The sequence below is a fragment of the Dipodomys spectabilis genome, unplaced genomic scaffold (genome assembly GCF_019054845.1).
Source record: "Dipodomys spectabilis isolate Male_0828 unplaced genomic scaffold, ASM1905484v1 ptg000289l, whole genome shotgun sequence".
Taxonomy (NCBI): domain Eukaryota; kingdom Metazoa; phylum Chordata; class Mammalia; order Rodentia; family Heteromyidae; genus Dipodomys; species Dipodomys spectabilis.
Genome location: NW_024870966.1, coordinates 6911336 through 6937438, shown reverse-complemented (window position 1 = coordinate 6937438; position 26103 = coordinate 6911336). Strand labels below are relative to the sequence as shown.

At 49.8% G+C, this 26103-nt stretch overlaps 2 protein-coding genes across 2 annotated transcripts in view; one reads left to right on the top strand and one right to left on the bottom strand.

Annotated features, from left to right (window-relative positions):
* Dock1 (dedicator of cytokinesis 1) overlaps window positions 1–26103 on the bottom strand; it is a 439069-nt gene that overhangs the window by 196093 nt on the left and 216873 nt on the right. The window lies entirely within an intron of this gene.
* Window positions 3422–26103, top strand: part of Insyn2a (inhibitory synaptic factor 2A) — a 55775-nt gene continuing 33093 nt past the window's right edge. Inside the window, exons 1-2 of the mRNA XM_042701328.1 lie at window positions 3422–3482; window positions 21641–22790. Coding sequence (XP_042557262.1) covers window positions 21646–22790 — 1145 coding nt within the window. The 5' untranslated portion in view covers window positions 3422–3482; window positions 21641–21645. The remainder of the gene's footprint in view (window positions 3483–21640; window positions 22791–26103) is intronic.

The following is a 26103-nucleotide window of genomic DNA, read 5'->3' as shown; positions in this document are numbered from 1 at the left end:
CCAGCTTTTTTTGATAATTAACTGAAGAAAAGAGTCTCATACATTTTTCTGCCCAGCTGATTTCAGATCTCAGCTTCCTGAGTAGCTAGAATTATGGGTTTAAGGTATCTGACACCTGGTTTGGAACACACACACACACACACACACACACACACACACACACACACACACACGGAAAGAGAGCTATACAAGCATATAATCACCTAATACAAGACACGAAACATTCCAGCAACAATGAAGGAACCTTGGCCCTATGCCATTATCCTATCCCAGTGGGAACCTGCACTCTGGTACCTAGCATCTTTTACAAGTCTTTTGTGAACTTCATTTAAAGGATTCCCATAATACATTCTGTGTGTATACACTGTGTGCATTAGGAAAGCTTTGCTTTCTTGTCCTGACCTCAGAGCGTTTGTGAAAGCCCTCCTGCTCCTTCCTGTACCAGCAGCTAAGACTGCTAGTATGTAGCACTCCACAAAATGAATAAACCAAGACGTTTCTATCTAGTCTGTTGTTGATAGCTATTTAGGTTATTTCTAGTTTGGAATTTAACAGACACAATGTTGGCAGGACCACTCTAAAACATCTTTGGCTTGCATATTCTTACATTTTCTTGATGTGGAAATTAAGACCCCAAAGCTCAGTGCATTGTAAGTTTGGAATTCCAGCAATTCTCCCTATAACATGTGCATACTTACAAAAAGTGGGCAAAAGAGACTCACATATTTTGATTTGTTAGCTGTCTTGCACTTCCTTATATTTTTATTCTCTAGATGTCTCTGCCTTCAGGAAATCCCACTTGAAAAACAGCTATTTTCCTTTGCAAGTCTATCTTCTGTAGCAAAAGTTCTTTTATATGTATACAAATATATATACATATAGCCAATCTATATCTAATTGATTTCAAAAGTGAATCTTTTTATCATTTCACTCTTGTCCTGAGGAAGATGAACATAAGGACTCATTATAGACCCTTAAAATATACATATGTTCACTCTATAAAGTAATAACGCATTGCAGGTCTATTGGCAGGAAGATGACCTAATCTCTTTTCACAGTGGTCAGCCCCCAACAAAATGCCTATTTTAAAGATCGGAACATTATTCCACCCAGGTGGGAGTCTATCAGTAGTCAAAAGTCAGGCAAGACAAGCTTTCATCAATAATTTCATCTGTGACACTGGGGACCAGCACTTAAGTGGTGCAGCAGGTAAATGGTTTTTTACTCACTAAAGGAGGATAGCAATGATTCAAATACTTAGAGAGCAACAATTGAAGTCTGGCAGGCAACTGCACAATTTAGTGCAAGTCAGTAAGCTCTCTGAACTGCTAATTACAACATTTCATTTTCTTTCTAGAGGTATAGATCGAGAAGATCTTAAGTAACAATATTCTTGGAGATTGTTTTTAAAACCAGTTCCTAGTACATCCTGTAGCTGAGCTCTTGTATGTGCATTGCGTTTACCTGGTTTTTACTAATTGCTGGTAATGCATAGGCTTCCCAAGATCAACAGCACCATCTCTGAACTTTCCTGGAGGCTTTTCAATGGCAGGTTTAGGAGGATGGGATGCAAATTTTGATTTTATGGCCTTGCAATAGAGCAAGGTTTGTAGCAAGTCCCCTGGGAGGATTCCAGAGCCCTGGGCTCCAGGAGGAGTGGGGGTGCAGATCTAAGCTGCAGGAAACCGGAACACCTGGAGCTACAGATCCCCAAGTCTTAGACACCCCCTTCTGGCTCCCTTCTGAGCAGCAGACATGGCTGCAGGTTTGTAGGCTGCTCACATATAACCAGGCCTATCTCCCAGGGCAGCCCCAACAGCCTTCCTGGTCAGCCAGAGAGGTAAACCGGCCTCTGGGCAGAATGGAGGGCTTCAGAAGGACACCCAAAGGCCACATGGGCAGGCTGTGGAGCCCCAGCCAGATACAGCACTCCGTTCCCAGGCATGTCAGGGTCCTAAGGCGCTTGTGTTGGAGCCAGTTGAGGGGCAACCTGCGAAGGGATGAGACTGGAGGGTGTTTTTCCTCTTGGGATGTCTGCCTACATGTCCAGGGAAAGACCAGAAACACATTTCATGTCAAGCCACAAAGACTAGCCCTCCCCCCCCCCCAGAACGCCAGGAGCCAGAGCCCAGGCTGGGCCAGGCTGGGGGTACGGGGCCTCGGGGCAGGGCGGGCACGGTGACCCCTCTGCTGGGTCCTGGGAGGGGGTAGGTGCGCGGGGGAGGGCGCCTGACACCATCGGTTCCTGCTCTGTCAGCTGCACTGTGTGTCTGGGTCTTTCCCCCTCCTCGGGACCATTCAGCCCAGTGAGTGAGTATTCTCACTTGCGGGTCCGTTCCAGGAGGCGGCAGGGGAGCCGGTGATGCTGGCTGCCAGGCAGGGCACCGGGGGATGGTCGCCCTGGAGGTCCTGGAGCTGCAGCAGGCCTGGCTGGAGTCCTTGCAAATGTCAGGATGCAACAGGCGGGGGGGGGGGGGGGGGGCAGGGATGTACCCCCTCTCCCCTCTCCTCCCCTCCCCCCCTCCGCCTCACATAGGCCCTTCGGCCGCCCAGACCACATGGCCAAGGGGGACTTCAGGCTGGCCCCGCGGGCAAGCACGCCCCTGCGCCCGGCTCCCCGCGAAGGCGCAGCGTGCGTGCTCGGCTTGAGCCCGGCCCCAGCGCCCAGTCCCCCACCCCGTGCCCCCAGGCCGGCCCTCTGGCATCGGGTCCCGGAGGCTGCCGCCCGCCCGTGGCGCAGGAGGCGGCGCCGAGGTAGACTCAACAAGTTCCCGGGCCGGGCAGCGCCGCCTGCAGCCCAAAAGCCCGAGGACGCCTCGGCGGAGCCCGAGCGCCGGCGGCCAGGCGGGCGGACAGGCGGGAGGGGGCTCCGAGCCGCACCCCACGCGCGCGTCCCCCCCGACCCCCCGCGCCGCCCCCGCCCCGCCCCCGCCACGCGGGGGCCCCGCGGCTCCGCCCGCCTCGGTGCCAGCCCGGCGCACGGGCGGGCGCGCGGCGCGGCGCGGGGCTGGCGGCGCTGGGAGCCGGGAGCCGCGGCCAGGACTTCCCTCCCCGGCCGCCCCCCTGCGCCCGGCCCCCGCTCCGCCCGCGCAGATCTCGCCCGAGACCATCGCAGTCAATGAGGACGGCGGGGCGGCGCGGAGCCGGGCGGCGGCGGCTGCTGGCTCCGCCGCGCGGCCAGCGAGCGAGCGCGCGGGCGTCCCCGGCGCCGGCCTCCGCGCCGCTGCTGCCTCCCCGTGCGCGCCGCTGAGCGGAGCCGGAGACACGCGAGCGAGCGGCGGCTCGGGGCGGCCGGGCCCGGCCGTGGTCACAGCGCGCGGGGTGGGCGGCGGCGCGGGCGGCGGGCGCGGCCGGCCAAGCCCCCCCACACCCCGGAGCCCATCCCTCCCCCGCCAGCCCGCGAGCCCCGCCACGGAGGTGCTGCCCCGACATGCCCGAGCCGGGCGCCGCACCGACCTGGACTTCCCTGTGAGCAGCTGGAGGTAAGCGAGCCGGCGCCCCGCGCCCCGGGGCACCGAGCCGCCGCCGGGACGGGGCTCCGACCTGGGCTGGGGCGCGGACCCGCGGGGCGGGGGCCGGGACGCCCGGGCGCCCGGCGGGGCGGGTGGGGAGCGGCGTGGGGCCGCTTAGGGGCCGGCGGGGGTGGGGGAGCTGGGCTAGGCGGTCGGCTCCAGAGCCACGCCACAGCCCGTGGGCGCCCGCGTCCCCGGCCAGGCAGAACTGGGGCGCGGGGGGCGTCCGTGGGCGGCCGGCCTGCTCTCGGGAGCGTTTCCAGGCTTTTAAGTATCTTCCAAACTAGAGCGAACTGGCGAGTGCGGCAGGGGTGAGTCACTTCGGGGGAGGTGACGGGCGCACATGGGGTCCCAGCCACCCCGGAAAGGCAGGGCTCCGCGCGAGCCGCGCCGATGCCCACGGGAGACGCGGTCCCTGCCGCCAGCTCGGGCCGGCCCCGCCTTGGGGCTGCGGGCCCGGGGGGGTCGGTGCCCACCGGGGCTTCGCGATGGAGAGCATCCCACACGCGTGGGAAACCAACCCGTGCTGCAGCCTGAAGCCAGCAGGCGAGGGCCGGAGGAGGGCGAGCCCGGGGCCAGCCCCACGCCAGGCAGCCCCAGAAGCCCAAAGTCAAGAGCCAGAGTCGGCCTGCGTCTTGCTGCTTCATGCTGGGGTTCCAGGCTTGGCGTGACCTCAACCTGCTCCTGGGCAAAGATACAATGGGCACGGGGGAGAGAGTGGGGCGCCAGCCGTGGGGGGAGAGAGGCGCCCCAGGAGCCAAGAAGAGGGGAATGGGTGCATCTGGCCCATCTGCAGATCCGGGCTGCGCTCCTTGCCCTCGCCTGCCGCAGGTCTGTGCAGGGGGCCTGGACGTCCTCCTGGGCCCCTGAGCCAGAAGCAGCAGTGAAGCACTTTAATTTGACCTTGCCTGCTCCATTCTGCCGGAGCATCCTGAGGTGAAACTGGCCAGAGGAGGAAGGAACTTTGGGCAAGCCCTACCTTGGCTAAGCACCCGAGAGATCCATTTCAGACTGCTACCCGGCCAGGGCTAGCAGAGGGTTTTCTCCCGGACCAAGGACTCGCTAGTGGGTTTATCTTTCTAGATTTTCCGGCTGGGTACTGTCAAGGTGACAGCACTGGGGACCTGATTTTAAAAGGCCACTTAAATCACAAGGGCCTGGCCATTCTAGTGAGTACAGTGTCCGTGGAAGTGACATAACCTTATTAAGCGTGAGCTCCAGCATTAGCAGAAAGTAACCCATGTCAATACGCAGCACGGGAAGATACTGCCTTTTGCTCTTCATAGTGTGCTATTTATTACATATCCTGTTGAATGTTACTTTCCAAAGTTCCTATTTATCTTTGCAATATTTTTTGCAAGGATGATTAGCAAACGTGCATGAGCGGCTCAAAGGGAAAAAAAATGGAAGTCCTGTCATCTGCATGCCTTGCCCGATATTAATAATTTACTATTCATGTTTACTACTTACATTAGATGGCACTGCTCCACGCGATGGGCTTCATCAGGAGCGCATTGGGGGAGGGGAGTGTGGTGGAGCCATCACTAATTGCATGATTTTGCATAAATTATGTGAGCTACCCTGAGTTTTTGCTTTCTTTACTTCACAAAATTCATTTCCTGACAAAGATAGAGTGATTCAGTTTGATTCTTTCAGCTAATGAAAAGACCTCTGCTTAAAGACAGGGTGCCCTTGAAAAAGCAAAGTATGCTTTTAAACTTACTACAGTTGCCATGACTTTCTGTTTTATTATTGTGATTAAGACTTTGAGCTTTTACATAAATCAGACCCATTATCCTACTGAGAAACATAACTACTACTCAAGAAATAGCTTCATAAGGCAAATGCTAGAAAAGCTGCAGGCCTGCTCAGGAAGCTTGCAAAAAAAAAAAAAAAAAAAAAAAGCTGGATAAAGGCTAGGCACCCCATTACGTGATCATTTAGGTGGGGGTGGGTCCTCTGTTTTGACACAATTGTTTTCCACATGGAAGGACAGGGGAATTTTTGTCTTTTGTTTCTCCATCTGCAGGGAAAACATTTAAAAATACATGATGAATACATAAACGAAAGACTCGTACAGGAAAGGCATATGTCTACAAAAAAGGTTTCCACACAATGGGACAAGCAGAAGAATTTAAAAAATCAACAGAAGATCATCCAAAGTTACAGAGGCTCACAGCTGAGAGGCTGGACACACAGTCACGGGCGCCATGTTTGTAATCTCTTCTTTGCTCCAGCTCACGGTTGCCTCACGGAGAGCAGCAGTGACTGAGCTCTCCTGTGCAGGAAGCAGGTTACTTAAGAGTACTTAGCTCAGGGCCAGGCTGCTTCTCCAAGAACAGCGTTCAGAAACCATTACCTCTGTGAATGGGCCTTCTCAGAGGCCAGGGACAGGATCGCCATGGAAATGTATTCTAAGGCTCTGGACCAATCCCCAGACACCTAAGCAGATGCATGACTAGGATGCAGCCCAGCAGGTGATCCGGCCATCCCAGTGACCATACCAGTGACACACCTGTCGTTCTGGGGTGGCATGGTATAAGGACTATCCACATAAAAGTAATCTCACTAGTTTAAACAGTTACTGCCTAACCTGACTCTGTTCCTTACCCTCCAAAATTCTACAGAGACCTACTTTCCCCAACCCCCAAATTAGCTGACATAATTTATGAAGCAGATTCTTTTTAGTCTCCTCACATATTTGATGTGAATATTTTATAACATTATGAAGTGGCTTCAATATTTTAAAGCAAAATTTAATATGATTGATATTACATGACAACACATCCATTTCCTGAAGTTCCCCTACAAATATTCAGAAAAGTCTGTATCCAAACTTGAATTCATCTTTACATAAATGGGATGAAAAAAATCAGACCTTTTAATCAGCTTATTTTAAAATACGCTGCTCATACACTTTCAGGACAGAATACAGATGTGGTACAGGTGGATGAAGTCATGTGACAGCGCTGTTTTGACAACATCTTGTGCTAACTACATCATACAAGGTCCAGGTCTGCACCTTTGGGTTGTGTCTGATCTGTTTCAGTGGCTGAAAGCACTCAGGCATCTCCAAGAATTTTGCCTTTCAGACTGAAAAACACCATAACTTTGCCGATTATCTTTTTATCCTGATAGCCTCTATCTACAACATCTAAGTCATCAGGATAGCCAGTATGAACTAGAATCATCCAAACTTCATATAAGTCCCAAGTGAGTTGAAGCATTTGGGGCTATACAAAGTTCAAGTTACAAATCTCTGTCTTCATTAAAGCAAACTATTCTAGCTCAACAGCCCTGTCTTCCTGCTGAAGACATTCCTTCGCTCTAACTGGTAGAAGGATGAGAACGAGCTTGAATATGCAGGAGGAGGAGGAGGAGGAGGAGGAGGAGGGGGACAAGAAGAAGAAGAAGAAGGAATTCGCTCTCTAAATTACATTATAAACCTTTGGGATGATACCATATTTCACAGGGACTTTGAAAGTACTCTCTCTCCAAAGAATTTATTTGTGAATATTGCTTTCACAGAGTACAAAGCTGACCACTGGAAGTGTTGTATGCCCACAGACCTGACTCTGCCCAGCATGATCCTGAGATCAGGAAATGCGAGCAGCAGAAGGCTGCAGAGCATGCACCTTCATACAGTGCATTCACAGACATTACACCCTTTAAGCCTATAAAATGAAGAAACTTAAAGAGCAGCATGTCCAAATACTGGTTGAAGTTTATACTGCTGTTACTGTAGAAATTCCAGTTCCATCCTTAATAATCTAGCTTTGGTCATAAAAGGAAAGGCTGTAAACTACTGGTTATGAGAGACATGGAGGAGATTATGGGATGCTTTGCAAATAAACATTGCTCTCTCTCCACATCAGTGCCCCAGGGAGGAGGGGAACAGTCAGGCTGGCATCAGCTGCTCCGCTGAGAAACACCATTGGGGTTCACCACATACACTGGCAACCTTCATGAGATTGAACTGTCTGGTCTGCATGTTTCTAGGTCATTCCACTGTAACATGGGTCCTTGTACTCTGGTTCTGTACTGCTCAATTGGCCTTTAAAAGCCATTCGCGCTCTTCATGCTTGTCTTCCAGATCACTCATATGATCTACATTCATGAAATCAGCTTATTTTTGTAATAAGTGATCTTAGCGTCCTTGAGAAGTGAGTGGAACTATAAAATGGGGCAGGCAGAGGGAAGGTGCATATGCAGTTGGATTTGCGCACCAAAGATGTGTGGATGAAAACTGCCCTGAGCAGGGGCACAGGGCACAAGGCCTTTTGGCACTAAATGATGCACACTTGAGACTCTCAGGGCCAGGAGCAGAAAAAGAAAAGCAGCCAGTGCCTGAAGGCTCCCAGGTGGAGGAGTCACAGAGGAGGGAGTTCAGGACAAAGTGTGGTTGGCTGGATTGGAGAGTGGAGGGTGAGATGGGGCTCTTGGGCCTGGCAGAGAGCCATCCCAGGACTTCAGCCTAGTGGGGTCCTGCTGCCAGAAAGACGCCCACAGGGCAAGCGTGACAAGTGGCACCCAGTAAGGGTATGCATGTCTGCAACAGGGGGGGTGTGAGTCGGAGCAAGAAGAACAGGGGCACCGCCCATCACTGAATATTTTGACATTGTGAGAAGACCAGAGATAAACCAGAGAAAAGGCATTGCAGCCCCGCTGAGAAGGCGTCACAAGTACAAACTGGCTGGGGCCAAAGGCGACTAGTGGCTCCGGGGTGAGTGGAAGGGGACGAAATCCACTGGAAAATCCCTGTAACATGGAAGCTGGGAAAAGAAGGCATCACAGATGCTGCCCCGGGCTAATAAAGGAGTAGGGTGGTTTTAATGGAAACTTTAAGAACCAGCAAGGGGGAGGAGGGAAGGGATCACACGGTGATTATGTAGAATTTAAGTACGTTTTCCACTGGAAATATTATTTAAGAAGTATGTGTTTCATCATCTCTAGCATCTTAGAACTTCTGTGAAGTTCAAATAGGAGAAAAAAATGCATTCACAACCCAAGAAATCCTTAAAGTACACAGCAGAGTACTATCTAGTAACAGGTGTTTAATAAATATTTAATGTGGTTATTAACAGGAACCAGAGCCAGTTGTTTTGCTAGAAATTCAGGGAATCCTGACTGGGAAGGAACTGGTCCATTCCATAGATATCCTTTTGCTTCGTGTAGTAAGAATGGAGGGAAAGGGTCTAGAAGGGTGTTCAATGGAAGGTGGCATTCAGAAATTAACTATCAGTCCTTACTTACATCAGGCTATTCACTGTTTATAGAGAAAAGTACCCAAAGTCTTGGCTTTTTGATGGCTGAATTCAACCTCAGGCATTTTATCTGGTACAGGTTCACTTGGATAGAAGTTGACTTGGTGAGGAAAGAATGCCTTTGAGTATACTGGTGTAGTAACTGAGTAAAAGACACTATCCAGGAGAAAGAAGAAAACTTAGCATGCTACAATCATTGAGATTCTCTTACAGTCCAAACGCTGACATTCTGAGTTGAAAGAAATGTTCACTAGAGCTTTTCCAAAAAGAGTTGGGCCAACTGGAGACACCTAGCTGTCTAGGCCTCAGCTCTGCCTCTACATTTCAATTTGACATAGCAATAACAATGCCATTGATCTCTGTGCCAGACCCATCTACATTTGACTCCTTTTCAAAAATCAATAAGAGTGGTGTGTACAGCTTCCCTTCTCCCATCTTTCTTCTTGAAAGCACAGCATGAATGACTAGCATCCAGCAGATCATGAACTTGAGATGCCCACAGTGTGGACTGTGTGAGCAGGATTCACTGCCCCACGTGTAAATGTAGAGAGTTTGAACTCAAAGGAATGCAGAAAACAATCCATTTCTCACCTTCTAGCCATATTTTTCATTTCACATCTCAGGCCATTTAAGAGCCCAAATGATAGCCACTGTTCACAGTTATTTATTCTGTGTGTTTGTTGTAATGGTGGTTGTTAGCTCGATGGTTCACTGCAATAGTTTGCATTCTTGTGTAATTTGTTTTATTCTTGCTGTTTCTATTTGTCTCCATATGTAATATTAACTCTCCTTACAGTGTATCATGAGTTTATTTACTGGCCTTATTAGATTTGGTATTGTGGCACAGGTCCCACCCTGTGCTGGGTGGTGCCACGTGACCTGGGGAAGGAACTCTGGATCCAGGACACTGTCACCTACTCTGACTCTGCCGGGCTAGCACTCCTCCTCCAGGGATAGAAGGAAATTGTAAGTGGGTGGGAGACACTGCTCTTTAACTTCAATGCATTCTTGGCACTCATTAAACTTCTACATGCAAGGACCACCGCCATGCCCTGATTTAAAGGGAAAATCAAGGGCAAGCATACGATTGGTTTTTAATTTTCCTTTCTCTTCTTTATAATGATTCTTAGTAAGACATGCCAATGCAAACCTTCTGCTGGCTGTTTCTCCCCAGTGAACTGTACCCGGTGTTGCACACATATGGAACATGCTTCCAAGTGTGCTGGGTGTCAGCCTCCACTGCACAGGACGAGAGGCCCATAGCTTCCCGAGAGCCTCCCTGCTCTCCACACAGGGCAGCAGAGAGCTCCTAGCCAGCGCCCAAAGCTCGGGCAAGAAGCTGACCGTGGGAACATCACCTAGATACCCAGGCCTCAGCTTCTCACTTGGTCATGAAAATGGTACTCATTTCAGAGGGGTTTTGGAGAAGGAGCTCTGAATACAGACCACGTACAGAATGTAATGCGACATCACCTCTCATCACCGCCTTTAGTCTCCAAAATCATAACTTGTTCAAGATGTTTCTGGAAGGACTAATACTCCACACAAAGCAGTTAGCTCCTCCACTACAGATCTGAAGGACTGAAGCCAAGAATTTCCAGGTCAGGGAAATGAAATGTCCTAGAATGTAAGAATGCTAAACAGATGACCTTAAGCAGCCCCCCTCCCCCGACACCAGTTTGTAAAAGCCAAAAGTAAGTCATTCACTGAAAAGACAGGGTACTAATAACTGACCTCTGACCCAGACCCCAGAAACATAAAAAACAAACAAACCAACCAACAACAACAGAAAAACCACCAAGATTGGGGAGTATATCACATGTCTGTTGGTGAGTTAACTCCAGAGTTGCACTGTGCTCATCAGCTCACTGTGGTAAGACCGGAACCTCACAGGAGAGCACTGACTGGCCGCCAGCTCTCCCCCTTCCCGGGCACGGAAACCTCCTTGACCAGCTTCATTCTAGAAAGACACTAAAATCAAAGAAGCCGGCACTCTTTCCTCCAGGGACAGTCATCCATCCATCTCTTCATCAGCAAATATTCTGCTCTTTCCTGTTTATGTGCTACATGTTGGATTGAGAGTTCAACAGCCTCAAGTCTCCTCCCTTCCGTTCTCCTCTTCCTGGCTTCCCAGACTAGCTACCTGGCCCATAGGCAAAGCTTCCAGGGTGCAGGCTAGAGAAATGTACCCCACCTGTCAGAACAGCCAGCCTGAGGACTTTCCTCTCACAAGTCCAGAACTTCATGCTACACACACATACACACACTCCACAGAAGGGGTAACTTGAGGACTGCGTGTGGAAAGCCATTGTGCAGATCTTCACTACTGCTGTCGCTGCAAGGCTCACATCTAGTGACAACCTCTCCGGCCCTGCGCTGCTGTTCTCATTCCATTTTCCTTAACCTAGTAGGAGACACTAGACAGACCGCAGGACAGATGCAAACACAGGAATGTCAGCTTGGACTGCACTAAATGTACACACGGGCTCATTATGCCTTGAGAGAGCTTGAGCTGCCGGGCCTGGCCTGGCCTGGCCGTGGTTTGCCCCAGGACCAGGTGGTGGTGAGTTCCACTCTGGTGAGGAGGGGCTGGGTGCCACAGCACCCACCCAGCAGCTGAAGAGCCATGGGTGTTGAAGGTGACAGGGCAAGGCCATCCCTCATCTCTGTGCCTCCCGGGAAACAGCACAGAAGGCACCGTGATTTATCCAGTGTGGGTCCCTTTCCTGCTCCTGTCCGTCCACCTGTGCATTTCTCCACCGTCTGTCCATCCCACATCCCCTTTCCTTCCTCTCCACACACACCTCAACGGGCAATGGCAGTGGGGCCTGTGTTTCTAAGTACTGACTTAATGCACCAAGAGTACCTCCACCATCACTGCGTGGAAAATGGAAATTGATTCACCGAAACTTCTGGGACCCCCAAACTAACCCAGCCCACGAGTGTGGCCTGCAACCACAGTGTTTTTCCCCACTGACGGTCAACCATTCCTCCCCACAGCTTGTTAGAAGACTAAGCCCAGGAAAGATGCCGTAACGTAATTTTTTTACATGATTCCAAGCTATTGAGATGTTTGATTTAAATTCTTAATTTATTTTGCCACTACCACTTCCTAGTCCCTAATAAAGTGGGATAATTCAAGAAATCTACTGATAATTCCTACCAAGTCACATTTACTTTTTACAAAAGTTATGTAGTAAAGTCCTCGGTATATTTCTTGAGTCAATGCAAAGCACAGCCATTTCTAGGCCATCTACTTATTTTTGTGAGTGGGTGTGCCAACTCCTTCTCTCCTACCAGCACAGAGAATATTTTCACAGTGAGCCAACTCCAGACAACAGTGCTAAGACGCAGAATGTGCCTAAGAACCTCTGCTCATCGTTTCATTTAAGATTCAAAGAAACTCCATTCCTTTTCTTATTGCTACCCGAGGTTCAGAATTTTGCAGGTGATGTCGAGAGAATCCCTGAAAAAGCATTCTTGACATATCATGGATAGGGCCTCCACTGTAAGGTGGCTTTAATGTGTACCTTTATGTTTTTAAATAAGTCAGCAAGTACTGAAGGATGGATGGGCACAGGAGAAAGGGAGGCACAGAGGGACCTTGTCCACACCATACTCATTTGTTCTCCGGTGACAGAAGTGGCACACAGCAAGGAAAAGCAATACATTCTTTAGTCCCCTTCCTACGTGCACGCAGGCGCGGCTGCCCATGCCCCCAGGGTCGCTGCCAGCCCTCCTCTGCATCTCCACCAGGGTGCCGCACTCAGGGAGCTGCAGCCAGCCAGCTAGCAGGTCGTTCACTGCCCCCCTGTCCCCCAACGGCACACTGCTGAGGACTGTGTCTCCCTTTCTTCTGTGCCCTCAGCCTCCACAGGGGCCCGAGCCAGGTTTGGCTCACCGGGCGCACAGGGAGGTAGCAGACAGGGCTGTAGAAGATGGAGGCAGCAAGGCACGATCCAGACCATCAAAGACAGACACTCCAGGGTCCTCAGGCCTGGACAGGGAGCTCAAGAAGTGAAGACAAGAAGTAGGGATGACCCTGGTGTGTTCTAGAGATGACGAAGGGACGTGTTCAGCCTCAGCAGCTGGAGAACTTCTAACAGTGATGGAAATCTAGAGAAATAAGCAGGGTGGGTAACAACGCCAGTTGAATAAAAAGGACCTGGTTTTGGAAGTGCCCCTGTGCAAAGCTGCAGAGAGGAGAAGCTGGAGTACATGGGTCCCGGAGCTGCAAGATGGAGAGAGGGGAAGCTGGAGTACATGGGCCCGGAGCTGCAAGATGGAGAGAATAGAAGCTGGAGTACATGGGCCCGGAGCTGCAAGATGGAGAGAGGGGAAGCTGGAGTACATGGGCCCGGAGCTGCAAGCTGGAGAGAGGGGAAGCTGGAGTACATGGGCCCGGAGCTGCAAGATGGAGAGAGGGGAAGCTGGAGTACATGGGCCCGGAGCTGCAAGCTGGAGAGAGGGAGGGCGGCAGAGGCACGAGGAGGGGGGTGGGGCAAGGTCAGGACAGGAAAGGTGTGCAGAGGAAGGAGGGACTCAGGAAGAGAAGCAGCACAAGGGAGAGTGAATCACTGGGGGTACGAGATGGTGATGGCTGGATTTGGGGCCACATGAGGGAGTGGAAGCCAGGAAGGGCACTGGTGGCACCCATGAGGACCTCCTCTGGCTGAGAGCATCGGTAGCCTCTATGCTCTTCTAAGCCAAGGACAGGCCTGTTGGACCCATAGGAGTGGGCTCAGTTCAGCACTGCCTTTAAGCCCAGCTACCTTTCCTGCAAGGGCCAGCTGAGGGAGGCCCAGCAGTTGTGTCCCTGGGTATTGATATAGACCCCTCCCAGGTTTCAGGCCTCCCTGGGTTCACTCTCTCTCCCAGAAGCCCCCCAAAGCCCTCCAAGCTGCCAGACACATGCTGAGGTTCTCATGCACAGGAAGACATCACGGTGGAACTTAGCGAGGGAAGCATGAGGCTTTATGTTTTTGAAAGTATCTAATCTCTCTCTCTTTTTTAAAGAACAGAGAAGATAGACATTCACTGTCGCTCTTAGTCAAGGAAAGAGTAAAAGAACCAACTGACCTGACCAAACAGAAAATGACACCAGAATTGATGATGAGGGAACTTACTGTAAGGAATGAGTTGTGACAGCTATCTGGATTCAGAGACTAAAGAACACAATATACAAATTAAAAGGAAAAGAAAAATCTCTTGCCCACCCTTCCGGTGACATTTGGGTTCTAAAATTTGCCCTATGCAAACCTGCCACCACCCACACTTCCCAAGCTGCACACTGCCTCGCCCCAGAATGAGCTCTGTGTAGACGGACAGCTGTCTGCAGAGGGAAAAGCTCTTGCTGAGGTCCCCTTCTGACCATCAGCTCCAAAGGAACGAGGAAAAAGTCTCCTCCATTTCATACCATGGGCTAGTCTTAATTGTTTCACTCCCAATAGGACCAGCCCCGACTCATTTGTAGACCATGAATCAGAAGAAAACCTGGAGAAGTCCATGGAAGACAGTCTTTCCCTATAAGACCACACCAATGAGACCTCTGAAGCCTTCCATGTCAGTCACTAACTACAGCCTATTACAACTGTGTCTATGGGCTCTTGGTGGAGCTCATTTTCTCTACAGTCTATTTCTCATAAATAGTAGCCAATCCTGAGAAGTTCTCTTTCTCTTTGGCTTCACAGCCCAATGCAGCTGACCAAACCAAGGGAAATACAGGATGGGTGGTATGAGATCCGTATGAGAACAGATGGTCAATACGTGTAAGGCCTGCCATGCTCGGTGCTGAATGACTCCAGCTGCAGTGAGAAGGTACCCAAAGCAGAAATCCTGCCCTGGGTGTTCCTATAACCTCATGAGACCAACCTGGGCCACAGCAGGGAAAATGTTTTCCTTTGACATACAAGTCATTTCAGGAGGAAAAAACTTAATCATATAACTTTAGTTTCTGATATAGCATGAGATAAAATATGTCATTTCTTAAGTGTGTTTGATGTGTGTGTGTGTCTGTCTGTCGTCTGTCGCAGGGCTATTGCAGAACATCAGTTTCGTAAGACTGAGGGTATCATGAACTGTGTAAGAAAGGGATGCCACCTGTGTGGGTTCTACGGACTCTTCCATCTCTAACGGGACCCACGTGACCAGCTGACTAGCACTTAGCTATCTGGAACCACCCAGGGACACTGGCTTTGGTGACCTAATGCCCCAAGGAGCCACACTCACGAAGCCAATGTCTCACATTTTTTTGTAATGGCCCTGGTCGAAGTGGGGAGGAAAGGGAGATTAGTTATCTCCTTTCCAAACCTTCCAGACCATTTGGAGTTGATGGAACCACATTTATTAGACTCTTTCTGGCCACTGTTGGTTAGCAAAGCTGACTGCTGCAAACAAGGGTAATTTTTTTACATCTCTGTAATGACTAATTCAGAGGGGGCATGCTTTCCAGTTGATTTTTACCAACATCATAAAATTTTGCTAATTCATTTCTACTCATTTATATTCCGTTTGGACAGTGGATAAGCAAAGGTTAACGCCCGTATGAGCTGGAAGTCATAGAATTGAGTAAATAGTGAAACACAAATGAAGAGGGAAAGTCTGGACTGGGGAAGAGGGCCATCCTATGGTTCTTGTCAAGCCTCCAAACCAAGCCCACATCGTCCAGCCCTACATGAGACCCATGGTTCACTGCCTACAGGCAGATGTGGGACTCTGGCTGGAATACTTCATTGTAGCCTTTCTGGTAGTGAAATGTACGTTCTAAAATCACAGAGAGCTGTGTATAGGGAAGGATCTAATGAGGCTTTTCTTCTGCCTCCAAACCTGCCTTGAAGCTCCAAGCATGCCTCTCTTCCTGACTTCAGGCTGGACAGTCATCAGGACCCTACTCCCTCCCCCCCTTCCCCCCCCAACTCCCCACAGTGATCTACCACCAAAAAGTACATCTGAGGTACTGAGCTGCCCCCTTTCCAGGCCTCTTCATCAGTGACCTTTGAAGAGGGCACATGTGTAGAAAAATATCGTTTCAGGGTATTAAAGGAAATTAAGCTGGATGGTGAATCTAACTAAGACACAGTCCAGAATCTATCCTAGGTGCTTTTGCCCCAAGGAAAGAAGACTCATAGAACAGAGCAAGTCCAAAGGCACGCTGCTCCCTCCCAGCTCAGAGTGGTATGCTGAGCAAGTGGGATTCCGTCTAATTGCCTTCCCCCGTGGGAAGCTATGTGCCAGAGTGGCATCCCCATTTTTACCAGTCTCCCACTCAGAGCCGAATGCTCAAGCGTTCCTGCAGCATATGGAATAAAATCCTGACCCAATTAATTTTGAACTCCAGCCAGCATCTTTCACTCCAAGGTGTCTCAGCAGTGGGAGAGCAACTAGGAAAACCAATAATTTCATAGTCTTCCTTGCACGTTCAGATCACTTGCCTAGCCTGTAGGCCACATCAAGTGACACCCCCAAAACGTAGGCCAGCCCACCCTGCTTACTAGCGCCACCTGTCAGAGGATAGTGTCATTACACCTACATCTCAGCCAGTGGGAACAGGACAGACATTTTTAAATGTACAGTCTCATGGACTCTTTCTGCCAGGAGTGTGGAATCCTTTTCCTGGATCTTATGTGATTATCTTTCAAAAATTACGTTATGATTTGGATTTACTTAATGTAAACTTGTTACTATGAAAAAAACCTATATTGGCCATCAGGAGCTGCCTTGTCAAGACTAGACCAAAGATTTTGTGATGGACATCCCTAGCCAAGCATAACAAAGTGCACAGGACAAGTCCATTCTATTTCTACTAAAACCAGCAGGACCTGATTCCTAGCAGTATCAACAGATATGCGCAACACATAAAATCTATTACTATCTACGTACAAAGGTCGAACACATGCACTGTAGTTACTTGTAATTCCTTTTCTTTCCTTATTCAGGCCTCCTCCAACATAATAAAAGATACTGCTTTTCCCCACACCTGTCCCTTTCTGGGTTTTTCTCATTTTAACACGGGTTCATGCTTTGTGGGGACTCAAGGTGAGTACCGCCTATGCTCCATGCTCTAGAAACTAACAAAGCAAGGCGATGACACTGCACCCGCCAATTGGAAACAAAGGAACAAACAAATCTCTCCCAGATCACACGGTTTAATACCAGTGCATGACCACTTTTGTTCGTTTCTCCAATAAAATTTGGTAGACTATTTTCTTCCACTTAATATGATTTCCTAAGTGGATTTCTGTGATACTAAATAATCTTTATAATTATCATTTTAATGGCTGCCCTGAGTGAATGCACATTATAATTTACTTTACTGTTTTACCTATTGTTAGCCATTTAGTTGCTCCCATGATTCACTTCTGTAAGTTGAGATGAACATTTTTATATAAGCTATTAATCTAAACCAGTATATATGCAGAGATGAGTCTACATCGCCAATCTAAAAATATAAGACTTATATATTTACAGCTCACATTTGATTATGAAATTTAGTTTGCAGGTAATTAAGACATTTATATTCTCAACAGCTCCTCGACACCTAGCTCTCCCGGAGCTAGATGGGCCCGGCCATGACTTGCCACTTTCACCCTGAGCTGGCACAGGGCAGTGGCGGCCACATGACTTTCCCAGGAACAATAAATGGTGTGAATGCCTCCTGCAGCTCTGGAGCTGAGAAATTAACTCTAAGAACATAAGTGTTGGTCTGTGGTCCATGGGGGTGACCTGGCCAAGGAGCCATTGTTGCAAAGGCCACTGGATCCCCGCTCCCTCCAGACTTACAGCAGCCCTCACTGTGGTTTGGAGTTGCAGGCCGAGGGTTCACTGTCTTAAGTCTGGGTTTTCAGACCAGATGTGTTTCCCATCTAGGTATGTGTTCTTAGGCTAAATATGCTCTTGGTGTGCGTTCTCAGCCAGGTGTGTGCTAAGTCTGTGTTCTCAGGATGGCTATTTACTGGACCAGGTGTGTTACTGGCAACAGGCCGAGAAAACTACATTTTTAGCTACTTGATGCTTTTGGAAGGTGACTATAGTTGTTTCAAGTGACAAGGGACACTGTAGTCCAGTGTCTGGGCCCAGGTCATAGGCCTAAGTACTGGGTACAGCACACAGCCCATTAGTTGTGTGACTCCAAGCAAGGTTAGGAGTTAAGTCTCCAGTGCAGAGATCACGATCTTGGCACCCATGAGCCTGCCATGAGGGTCAAAGGAGAAAATGAAGTGGAGCACAGGGAAGGTGAGGGCTGGTTAGGACACAAAAGTAGGCCATATTGGAGACGCCTATAATCCTAGATACTCAGAAGGCTGAGATCTGCGGACCATGGTTCAAAGCTGGCCCAGACAGGAAAGTCCATGAGACTCTTACCTCCGATTAACCATCAAAAAGGAGGGAGTGGAGGTATGGCACAACTAGAAGAACATCAACTTTGAATGAAGAAGCCAAGATGAGTGCAGGGTCCTGACTGCAAACCTCAGGTGTGGCACAGAAAACAACAACCATCAAGTGAGCCACACTGACTGCAAACGTTCTGTGACACGGTAGCATGTGCTTTCATTGCACAGATGCAACACAGGAAGGTGTCCACAGGTGAGAAGGTCCCATTGTCTCAGGGACAATATTCCACACTACTTGTTTCCTGACAGTCACTTTCTTACTAGCAGTCTTGATAAGTATTTCCCCTCCCTCAAGATGCCGTAAATAAAACCCCCAAAGATGTAATTCCTAATGCCGAGTAAAATTCCACCCAAACATTTAGGAACTGCCATCCAGACATCAAGAAGAAGTCATCATCTCATCTGAAGTCAACATAAATCAGCAGCCGGAGTTTCTGGGTATCTTCCCATTGAGGACTACATCAAACAAAATAAACTGATTAAATGTCCTAAGTACTCCACCAGTATTACAAATAAAGCAATTAATTCCATGTACTTAGCAGCTCCATAAAGAAGAAAAGGGCTTAGATTTTTTTTTTTTCCACCACTACTATTTAGCCACCAACAATTAATTCTTCTGATTTGTCTTTATGTGTTCAATGGTTGGCATTCCAAACCAGCAGAAATGATGTCAGAAATGGGTTCGGTGCAGTTCCTGGCAAATCGTGATGATGAATAGCATAGCAGGACAAACTTATTCAGACACACATTTTTCAGTAGTGGCAGGGAAAAGGCTGAAAAATTACTAGTAAATTGCTTTTTGTAAAAATGCTCTCTCTTTCAAATTTCTCCTAGTATGAAGGCCTTCTGTAGAATGATGGCACAATGCATTCTGACACACCTGGACAGCATGGCTATGAGATAGCACTGAGGGTTAAGATTTAATTTTCCCGTCCTCTTCCCCCACACCAACTTCCTTTGTGCACATCTTTTTAACCTGTTGGGAAAAGTGCTTCTGAAAGATATCTATTATCTATGCCAGCAGACACACCCTGCCCCGCACACCTGTCATTGTGTCCCAGCAGAATGAGCCAGGATGCTGATGCACCTCTGGTCTGTCCTTGATTTTGGTCTCCTTCATAAAAAGCTACTTGTGGGTAGAGTTTCAGATGACGGAAGTGTGCAAATATCCTCAGCACGTAGAAAAACACCAGACTTCTCTGCTTTCTCTGCGAGCCTTGCCTTCCTGAACACAATGGTACCACAGAGCAGGCATCCAGGCTAGTGCAGGCATCTCAGGCCCCTGAACTCAGTTAGCAGTGTCCGTTTCTAACTGGTGTCCTCCTCCTCTTGGGTAGTCAGAAGCCAGGCTGATACTGTTGATGGTGATGAAGCTCCACTCTTCAGGACAGCACTTCTGACAACAGCAAGTTGTCTAAACTAAAACACCAGTAGTGTGGTGGCTGAGAAAGCCTGGTCTAAGCAGAACCACACGTCACGGGTTGCTTTCTGTTATGCCCACACATGATCCCCAGCTGGTTCTCAGCCTAAGTTACAGACTTGGTTTTCTTCTAGAGCCTTCTGTTTAGGAAGCACTGGTGCAGCTTGGGAAATGACAAGACCCGGCGGCTTGACAGGCACAGGTGACTTGAGGAGAGAAGTGGGCGGCGGAGCTCCGCGTCGTGCGGTGGTATCCTGTCTTCTTCCTTTTCACCGAGCCGCCAGGCCTGCTGCCAGTAGTGAGAGTCTCTGTGGACTGAGGATGCGGGTCTCTGGGTCCTGGCTGATGGACACCTCGGGCCTATTAGAAACAGTGTTGATTGGCGATGTCCTGCCGCAGGGACTGTGCTTCTTGCTTGTTCAACAAGTGACATGCGTTCTTGGAACCCTGCGTTCCTTCATGGAATAGCAGGCCTGGCACTGACCTTCAGTAGCTTTTTGTCTTTCTTAATCCTAGGATTAGATCTTGAACTCAGAGCCCGGGCAATAGCTCTTAGGTTTTCTGCTCAACAAAGGTGCTCTACCACTTGAGCCAGAGCTCCACTTCTGACTTTTTGCTGGTTTATGGGAGACAAGAGTGTCACAGACCTTCCTGCCTGGGCTGCTTTGATCTGCACTCCTCAGATCTCCTGAATAGCCAGGATTCAGAGGCACTTGTAAGGATGGCATTTCATATGTGGACTAGCTGAACACCCACTTACCCACAGGCTCACTGACCTTGTAAGTGGTGGCTACCACAGAAGCAAGAACTTCTGTTCCAGATCTTTCCACTAGGTGTGTAGCCCCATGAGGACAGTGTGAGGCCTGTGAGCACTGGGTGTGGTGTGTAGATTTGTGTTTGACCTTGACTCACTGGAGATTTGGTTTCGGATACCTGGGCCCGTACAGTGTTGTCCTTCCCAGAAGACTCTTCTGCTCAAAGGCCAGGTCTGCACTGCACACAGGCTAGCTCACAACCTGCTTACGTTCATCTGGCTTTAAGTTCATCCCAGAAAAAAGTTCTTGCATGTGCAGTACACAGCTGTGAATCTGCTAATAAAATGAAGGCATTCACCCCTCTGGTGTTCCCCAGAGGCCTCGTCGCCACCTGCATCTCTTTAGCTGCATTTAATAATTCAGCCCAGGATGAATTTGCATGATTAACATAAAGCCTTGCAAGTTTTTCTTCTTTCTGGATTTAAATACTGAAACAACTACCATTGTTTTCATTTCCAGAGGTGATGATCAAAACACAAAACTTGCTTCTAGAATGAATAATGTCTCTTTCTCTCTCTCTCTTTCTAAGTAGTTGCAAATACCACTTCTCCATGGAATCAAAGGAAAAAGTTGTTTCAGCCATCTTTGTAGAGGTAGAAAAACCCAAATTGCTTTGGGGGCTGAGGTTGACTCATGAGATGTCAAGCATTGCGCCATGATGTATATCTGTGTTCAAAATGCCCAGGGAAGGCAAGCCAGCTGACCTGAACTGTCTGTCTAGTTCCTTACCCCAGCGCTGTCCACCCAAGCTTGCTTGGGACCACCAGTCTTCAGTCAGCCTGTGAAACAGCAGCTCTCTTCCATTACAATCATAGTTTAAAACAAAATAACAACAACAAAAAACCCCACAAATAAAGTTTGCATTTGGTAAACCATCTGTCTTTGGAGTGGAGACACCCATGTGAAAAGATAATTTGCAAAGCAGACAAGGCGGAAGCGTTGGGCTTCTTGATGAATATAGTAAAAAAAAACGGTTTGCCTAATGGGGAAACATGTATTACTATCAAAAGAAAACCAAGAGTATCCCACCTGGAAAAAGCCAAGCAGGCTTTAATATCTGAGAAGCATTTCACGCTGTGCCTGCCAGCAACTCCCCGCCTGTCTGATTTTCCTTAACATAAAGGCCGACCCACCTGTTTAAAAATAATTAGGAAGCCGGCAGCGGTGTTTGGCTGGACGTGCAGAGGCGGCGCTTGCATGTGTTCCCCCCTGACGCCTCTGTTGCTGTCTCTGCATGCAGGAACCATGGTCAGCAAGGACTCCGGCAGCTGCCCGCTCACCACGCCCGAGCGGGAAGTGGAAGTGGAGATGAAATACGCACTGGACCCCAACCGACAGATCAAGAAGCGAAACAAAGCCCTGCAGGTGCGCTTCAAGGACATCTGCGAGGCTCAGAACGAGCAGCGGGACCCCCAGCTCGCCTCCTCGGGGCCGGGGATAGAGAGGCCAGAGGCCAAGCCTGTGTCCTGCAGGGCGGCCTACCGCAAGTACATGACCGTGCCCGCACGCCGCTCCATCCCAAACGTCACCAAGAGCACAGGGGTGCAGACCTCTCCAGACCTAAAGAAGTGCTACCAGACCTTCCCCCTGGACCGCAAGAAAGGGAGCCTCAAAGGAGGCCCGGCTGCCGATCCCTGCAGAAGCCAGGACAATGGCTTCCTCACGGACACCAGGGAGAGGGGCGAAGCAGGACCCCTGGGGGACACCCGGCCTTGCAGCGCGGGCCGTGTCCACAAGACCACCGCCTTGGTGTTCCACTCCCACGAGCATATGAACGCTCTGGAACAGCCTTTCGGGGTGAACTGTGCCGAGCCCTTTAAGAACCCCGAGGCGCTCAGCCATCCCGATCCTCTGCTCCAGAGCTCCTCTGGGCCACCCTCTGAGGAGCCTGGCCAGCAGCTGGAGGGGGGAGCCAGGCCCAGCAGCGGGACCCCGGACTCCGAGGAGCCCACTCCGCCTGCCCACGGGAGGGTGTTTAAGACCGAGGTTGCTGCGGAGTACCCGCCTGCCGTCCGTGCCAGGACCCCCGAGCCTGGCTTGTCAAACTCTGCCGCAGCCAGCCAGTGGTCACTCTGCCCTGCGGAGGAGGAGCCCAGGCGCGCTGCCCAGTTCAACGGGCTGCAGAGGCCCCAGGGGCCTGCGCCGGCCTGCTCGCCCCCAGCGCCGTGCCTGTCCCCCGAATGTAGTGGCCAGACCCCGCAGCCCCAGCCCAGTCCCACGGCCGTGGCGGCCAGTGAAGAAAGCCAACAAATTGTGCCTCATACAGAAGTGGTGGACCTCAAGGCCCAGCTTCAGGTGATGGAGAACTTGATCAGCTCCAGTCAAGAGACCATCAAGGTGCTCCTGGGCGTGATCCAGGAGTTGGAGAAAGGAGAGGCCCACCGGGAAGGGTATGTACGCTTGCCGGGTCTTGTCACCTGGGGTAGACGGGAGGGGGGGGGGGGGCTCCATCTAGAATGCCAGCTCTTCGTCAGCAGGCTATAGTCTAAAGGCCTCGAGCTGCGAGGGTCAGAGCTGAAAGGACCAGGTCTCATGCCAGGCGCACTTTTCAGGTCAACTGGGCTGGCATTCACCTGGACTCAGATCACGACTTGATGCCTCTTATCTTTTATTCTAGGATTATGCATTTATGATTGCGATACTATGTGATTTATATTCCAATGTAAAATACCTAGGTAAGAAGCTATGTGCCTCTTAGAAATCACATTATGGAGGAGGAAAAACTATTTTTCAGATGGCATTGGAGAAAGTTAATGCTGACTTATGAACTCATAAGAAATAATCAAAATGGCATTATATCCAGCACTATATAAGATTCTAAATAATAGGCGATATATTTTCCTGAAGCACAAAGCCACAGTGCCCCTCCTCCTTAGAGAAATCTCACCTCACCATGAGGACGCAGACCGCTGGCCCCACGAACTGCCCACCCTGTCAGGCCGGACTACACAGGGAACAACACCAACTTCACAGCCAGCCCTGCTGAGTTGTGTATTGGACTGGACCATCCTGTACAGAGCAACTTTAGGAACAAATGCCCTGAACACAGACCCAGCTGTTGAGCTCCATAGCAGGCTGAGAGATAGGCTGATGCAAATCACCAGTGCTGCTCTCACTCGGTGCTCCTGTGCACGGAGCCCCTGGATTGCCCGCCTGTATTTGAACAGCTTGGCCTCCCATTGCCGTTCGCTCCAGCAAGCGTCTGGAATTGCTCCAGCCTGTGTTCTGCAGTTGGATCAGAGGCAGTGATCTGTTGCCTTGTGTGACCTGCACCCTTCCTCTGTGGGGGAAGAGAACAGAGAGCAGCATAAAGGCAGGCAGGCAGGCAGGCAGGCCAGCTGGCCAGGAGTGCATTACCAGGGCAGCAAGGAGCACGTGACTCCCAAGGGGCTGGCCTTGGTTAACTACATATCATTGGCTTATCACAGGCAATGGAGAAGAAACAGCCCCACATTTCAGGGGAGGAAGGCAGCCGCGGTGTTGCCTTCGATGGCCAGGTACCTGGTATAGCCCCTGCCCTAGTTTCCAGATGCTTCTGCTTGGTACAGGGGATGCTCTGCAGAATGAGCTAATTCTCAATATCCATCCCCAACCTCTAGGTTACACAAAATTGCAGTTGTTATTAAGCAAAAGAGCTGCTAGCGAAATATAATTAAGCAGGAGATTGATAGGAAGTCTAATAGCATCCGTCGGGTTTTCAGATGATATTGGATGCATTTCAGGGCGGTATGGCTGTAGACCAACATCACAAACTTTCAGGAGGCTTAGTTGAATCTTGTGATCACATCTCCATCTTCACCCCATCTCAGTCATTCATTCTTGAATCCATACCTAGCAAGAACGAGACAGGCTGGGGAGGAGGGTCACATCAGGAATCTGTAGACCACTAGGCCCCAGTCCCATGTCCACATTAAAAGCTCCAGTGGAGGGGCTGGGAAGGTGGCTCAGTGGCAGAGTGCCTGTTTCACATGCATGAGGCCCTGGGTTTGATTCCTCAGCAACACATAAGCAGAAAAAAAGCTACAAGTGGAGCTGTGGCTCAAGTGGTAGGGTGCTCGCCTTGAGCTGAAATGCTGAGGGACAGCGCCCAGGCCCAGAGTTCAGGCCCCACGACTGACAACCGACAAAAAAAAAAAAAGCTCCAGAAGAGGATGTGGTTCTGAAGTACAGCACATGCCTCCCATGTACAAGTGTCTGGGTTGAATTCGTAGTATCTAAAACAAACAATGAGCTAATCACTGACTTTGACATAAGGTAGACAGCATAGAGGAGAAATACCCCCATCATCATGTGAAGAATGAAGTTCATCCAGCAATGTCAAACCAAACGTCAATGTTTGTATTGCTAAGCATCCACAGGAACACTACAGAAGGAAAACCATGCTTAAAAGGCCAGGCATCTCTTCTATTATTAGAACAAGTATGGGACTTGGTTTTCAGACCAGATTGCTCTCGATTGTTTGAGACAGGCTTTGGACAGTGAAGTGCTCCTAAGATTCAGGAGGCCAATCTGGGCAGGATCCTGGCCCTGGATACCCAAATAGCACTGTACCCCACTGTGTCTCACTGCTCATCTTACAGGGAGAGCAAGGACTACACAGGTGACCTTCAGGGTATACAGCCCAATGACAGAAGTGACTCCATGGGACAGTGCATGCTAGAGGCTAAGGCATAGTCTTCCAGGCCAGTGAAGTTAGGGATGGGAAGAGACAGTTGGATTGATGGCAATTGAACACTTAGGATTGATTGATGTCTAGCATGATCAGTGCATTCCAGCAATATGCTCAACATATAGATTACCACCCAACAGTATAGTATGCCTCAAAGGCCGGAGCTTCTCTGCCCAATAGAGTGGGTGTCTGCCCATGAGCCACTGAAACACCAACTCACAATTAGTAAAAACTGAAAACCCAGTTCGTCAGGCACAATGGCCACATTTTAACTGCTTCATAGCAATATGGATAGGACAAGCAATATACACAGAGGAAGTATCCCAAGAAAGCTTTTCATTCCCGTGTATCAAAACCTGGCACAAAGCCTGGCTCGTGGCCATCTAAGGACACAGAACCTTAAATCAAGGTGCACAGGGTTCACTTTGGAATTAATCACCACCAAGGAAAAGCACTCAGTACCAGAGCAAGCACACAGAGTAGGAGACCCTCATCAAGTGTGAGAGCTTCACCTCTACCTCCACCCTCGGGCCCTAGGTACACAGGCCACAACGAAGCAAGAGGTTCCAAACTCCAAGGCAGCTCTCTGGGCCCAAGGTCATTCATTTGGCAGCACCTCAAATTTCCCAGCCCTCTTTTCCAGCTTAGAATCTTGAGGAGGGCAGCAGAGTCTAAGGAAGGCAAAGTAGAATCCCCTACCCCTCCTCCTCAGGCTGGGGTCCTGCAGAATTTTGGGGAGTAGAAAGACCAGCCAAGAGCCATGCTGTGCTGGAACATCTATCTGTAAGATCTGACAGCACGTGGTAGCATCTGCTCATTTCCCAGGCGTACATTCTACAATGGCCAATACAGCTAGCCAATACAGTGACTTGAGCAAAACAGCAAAGTCAAAGGACATCAACATCAACTTGTGAAAAGCAAACAACCAATCCTTGAAGGAGAAGTGGGGGAGAGGGCCCATGAAAACAAGGAAATTTATAGAGCTTACTTTATGTCTCTGGCTGAGTTTGGAAAGGGGTGCTTTAGTTGCATAC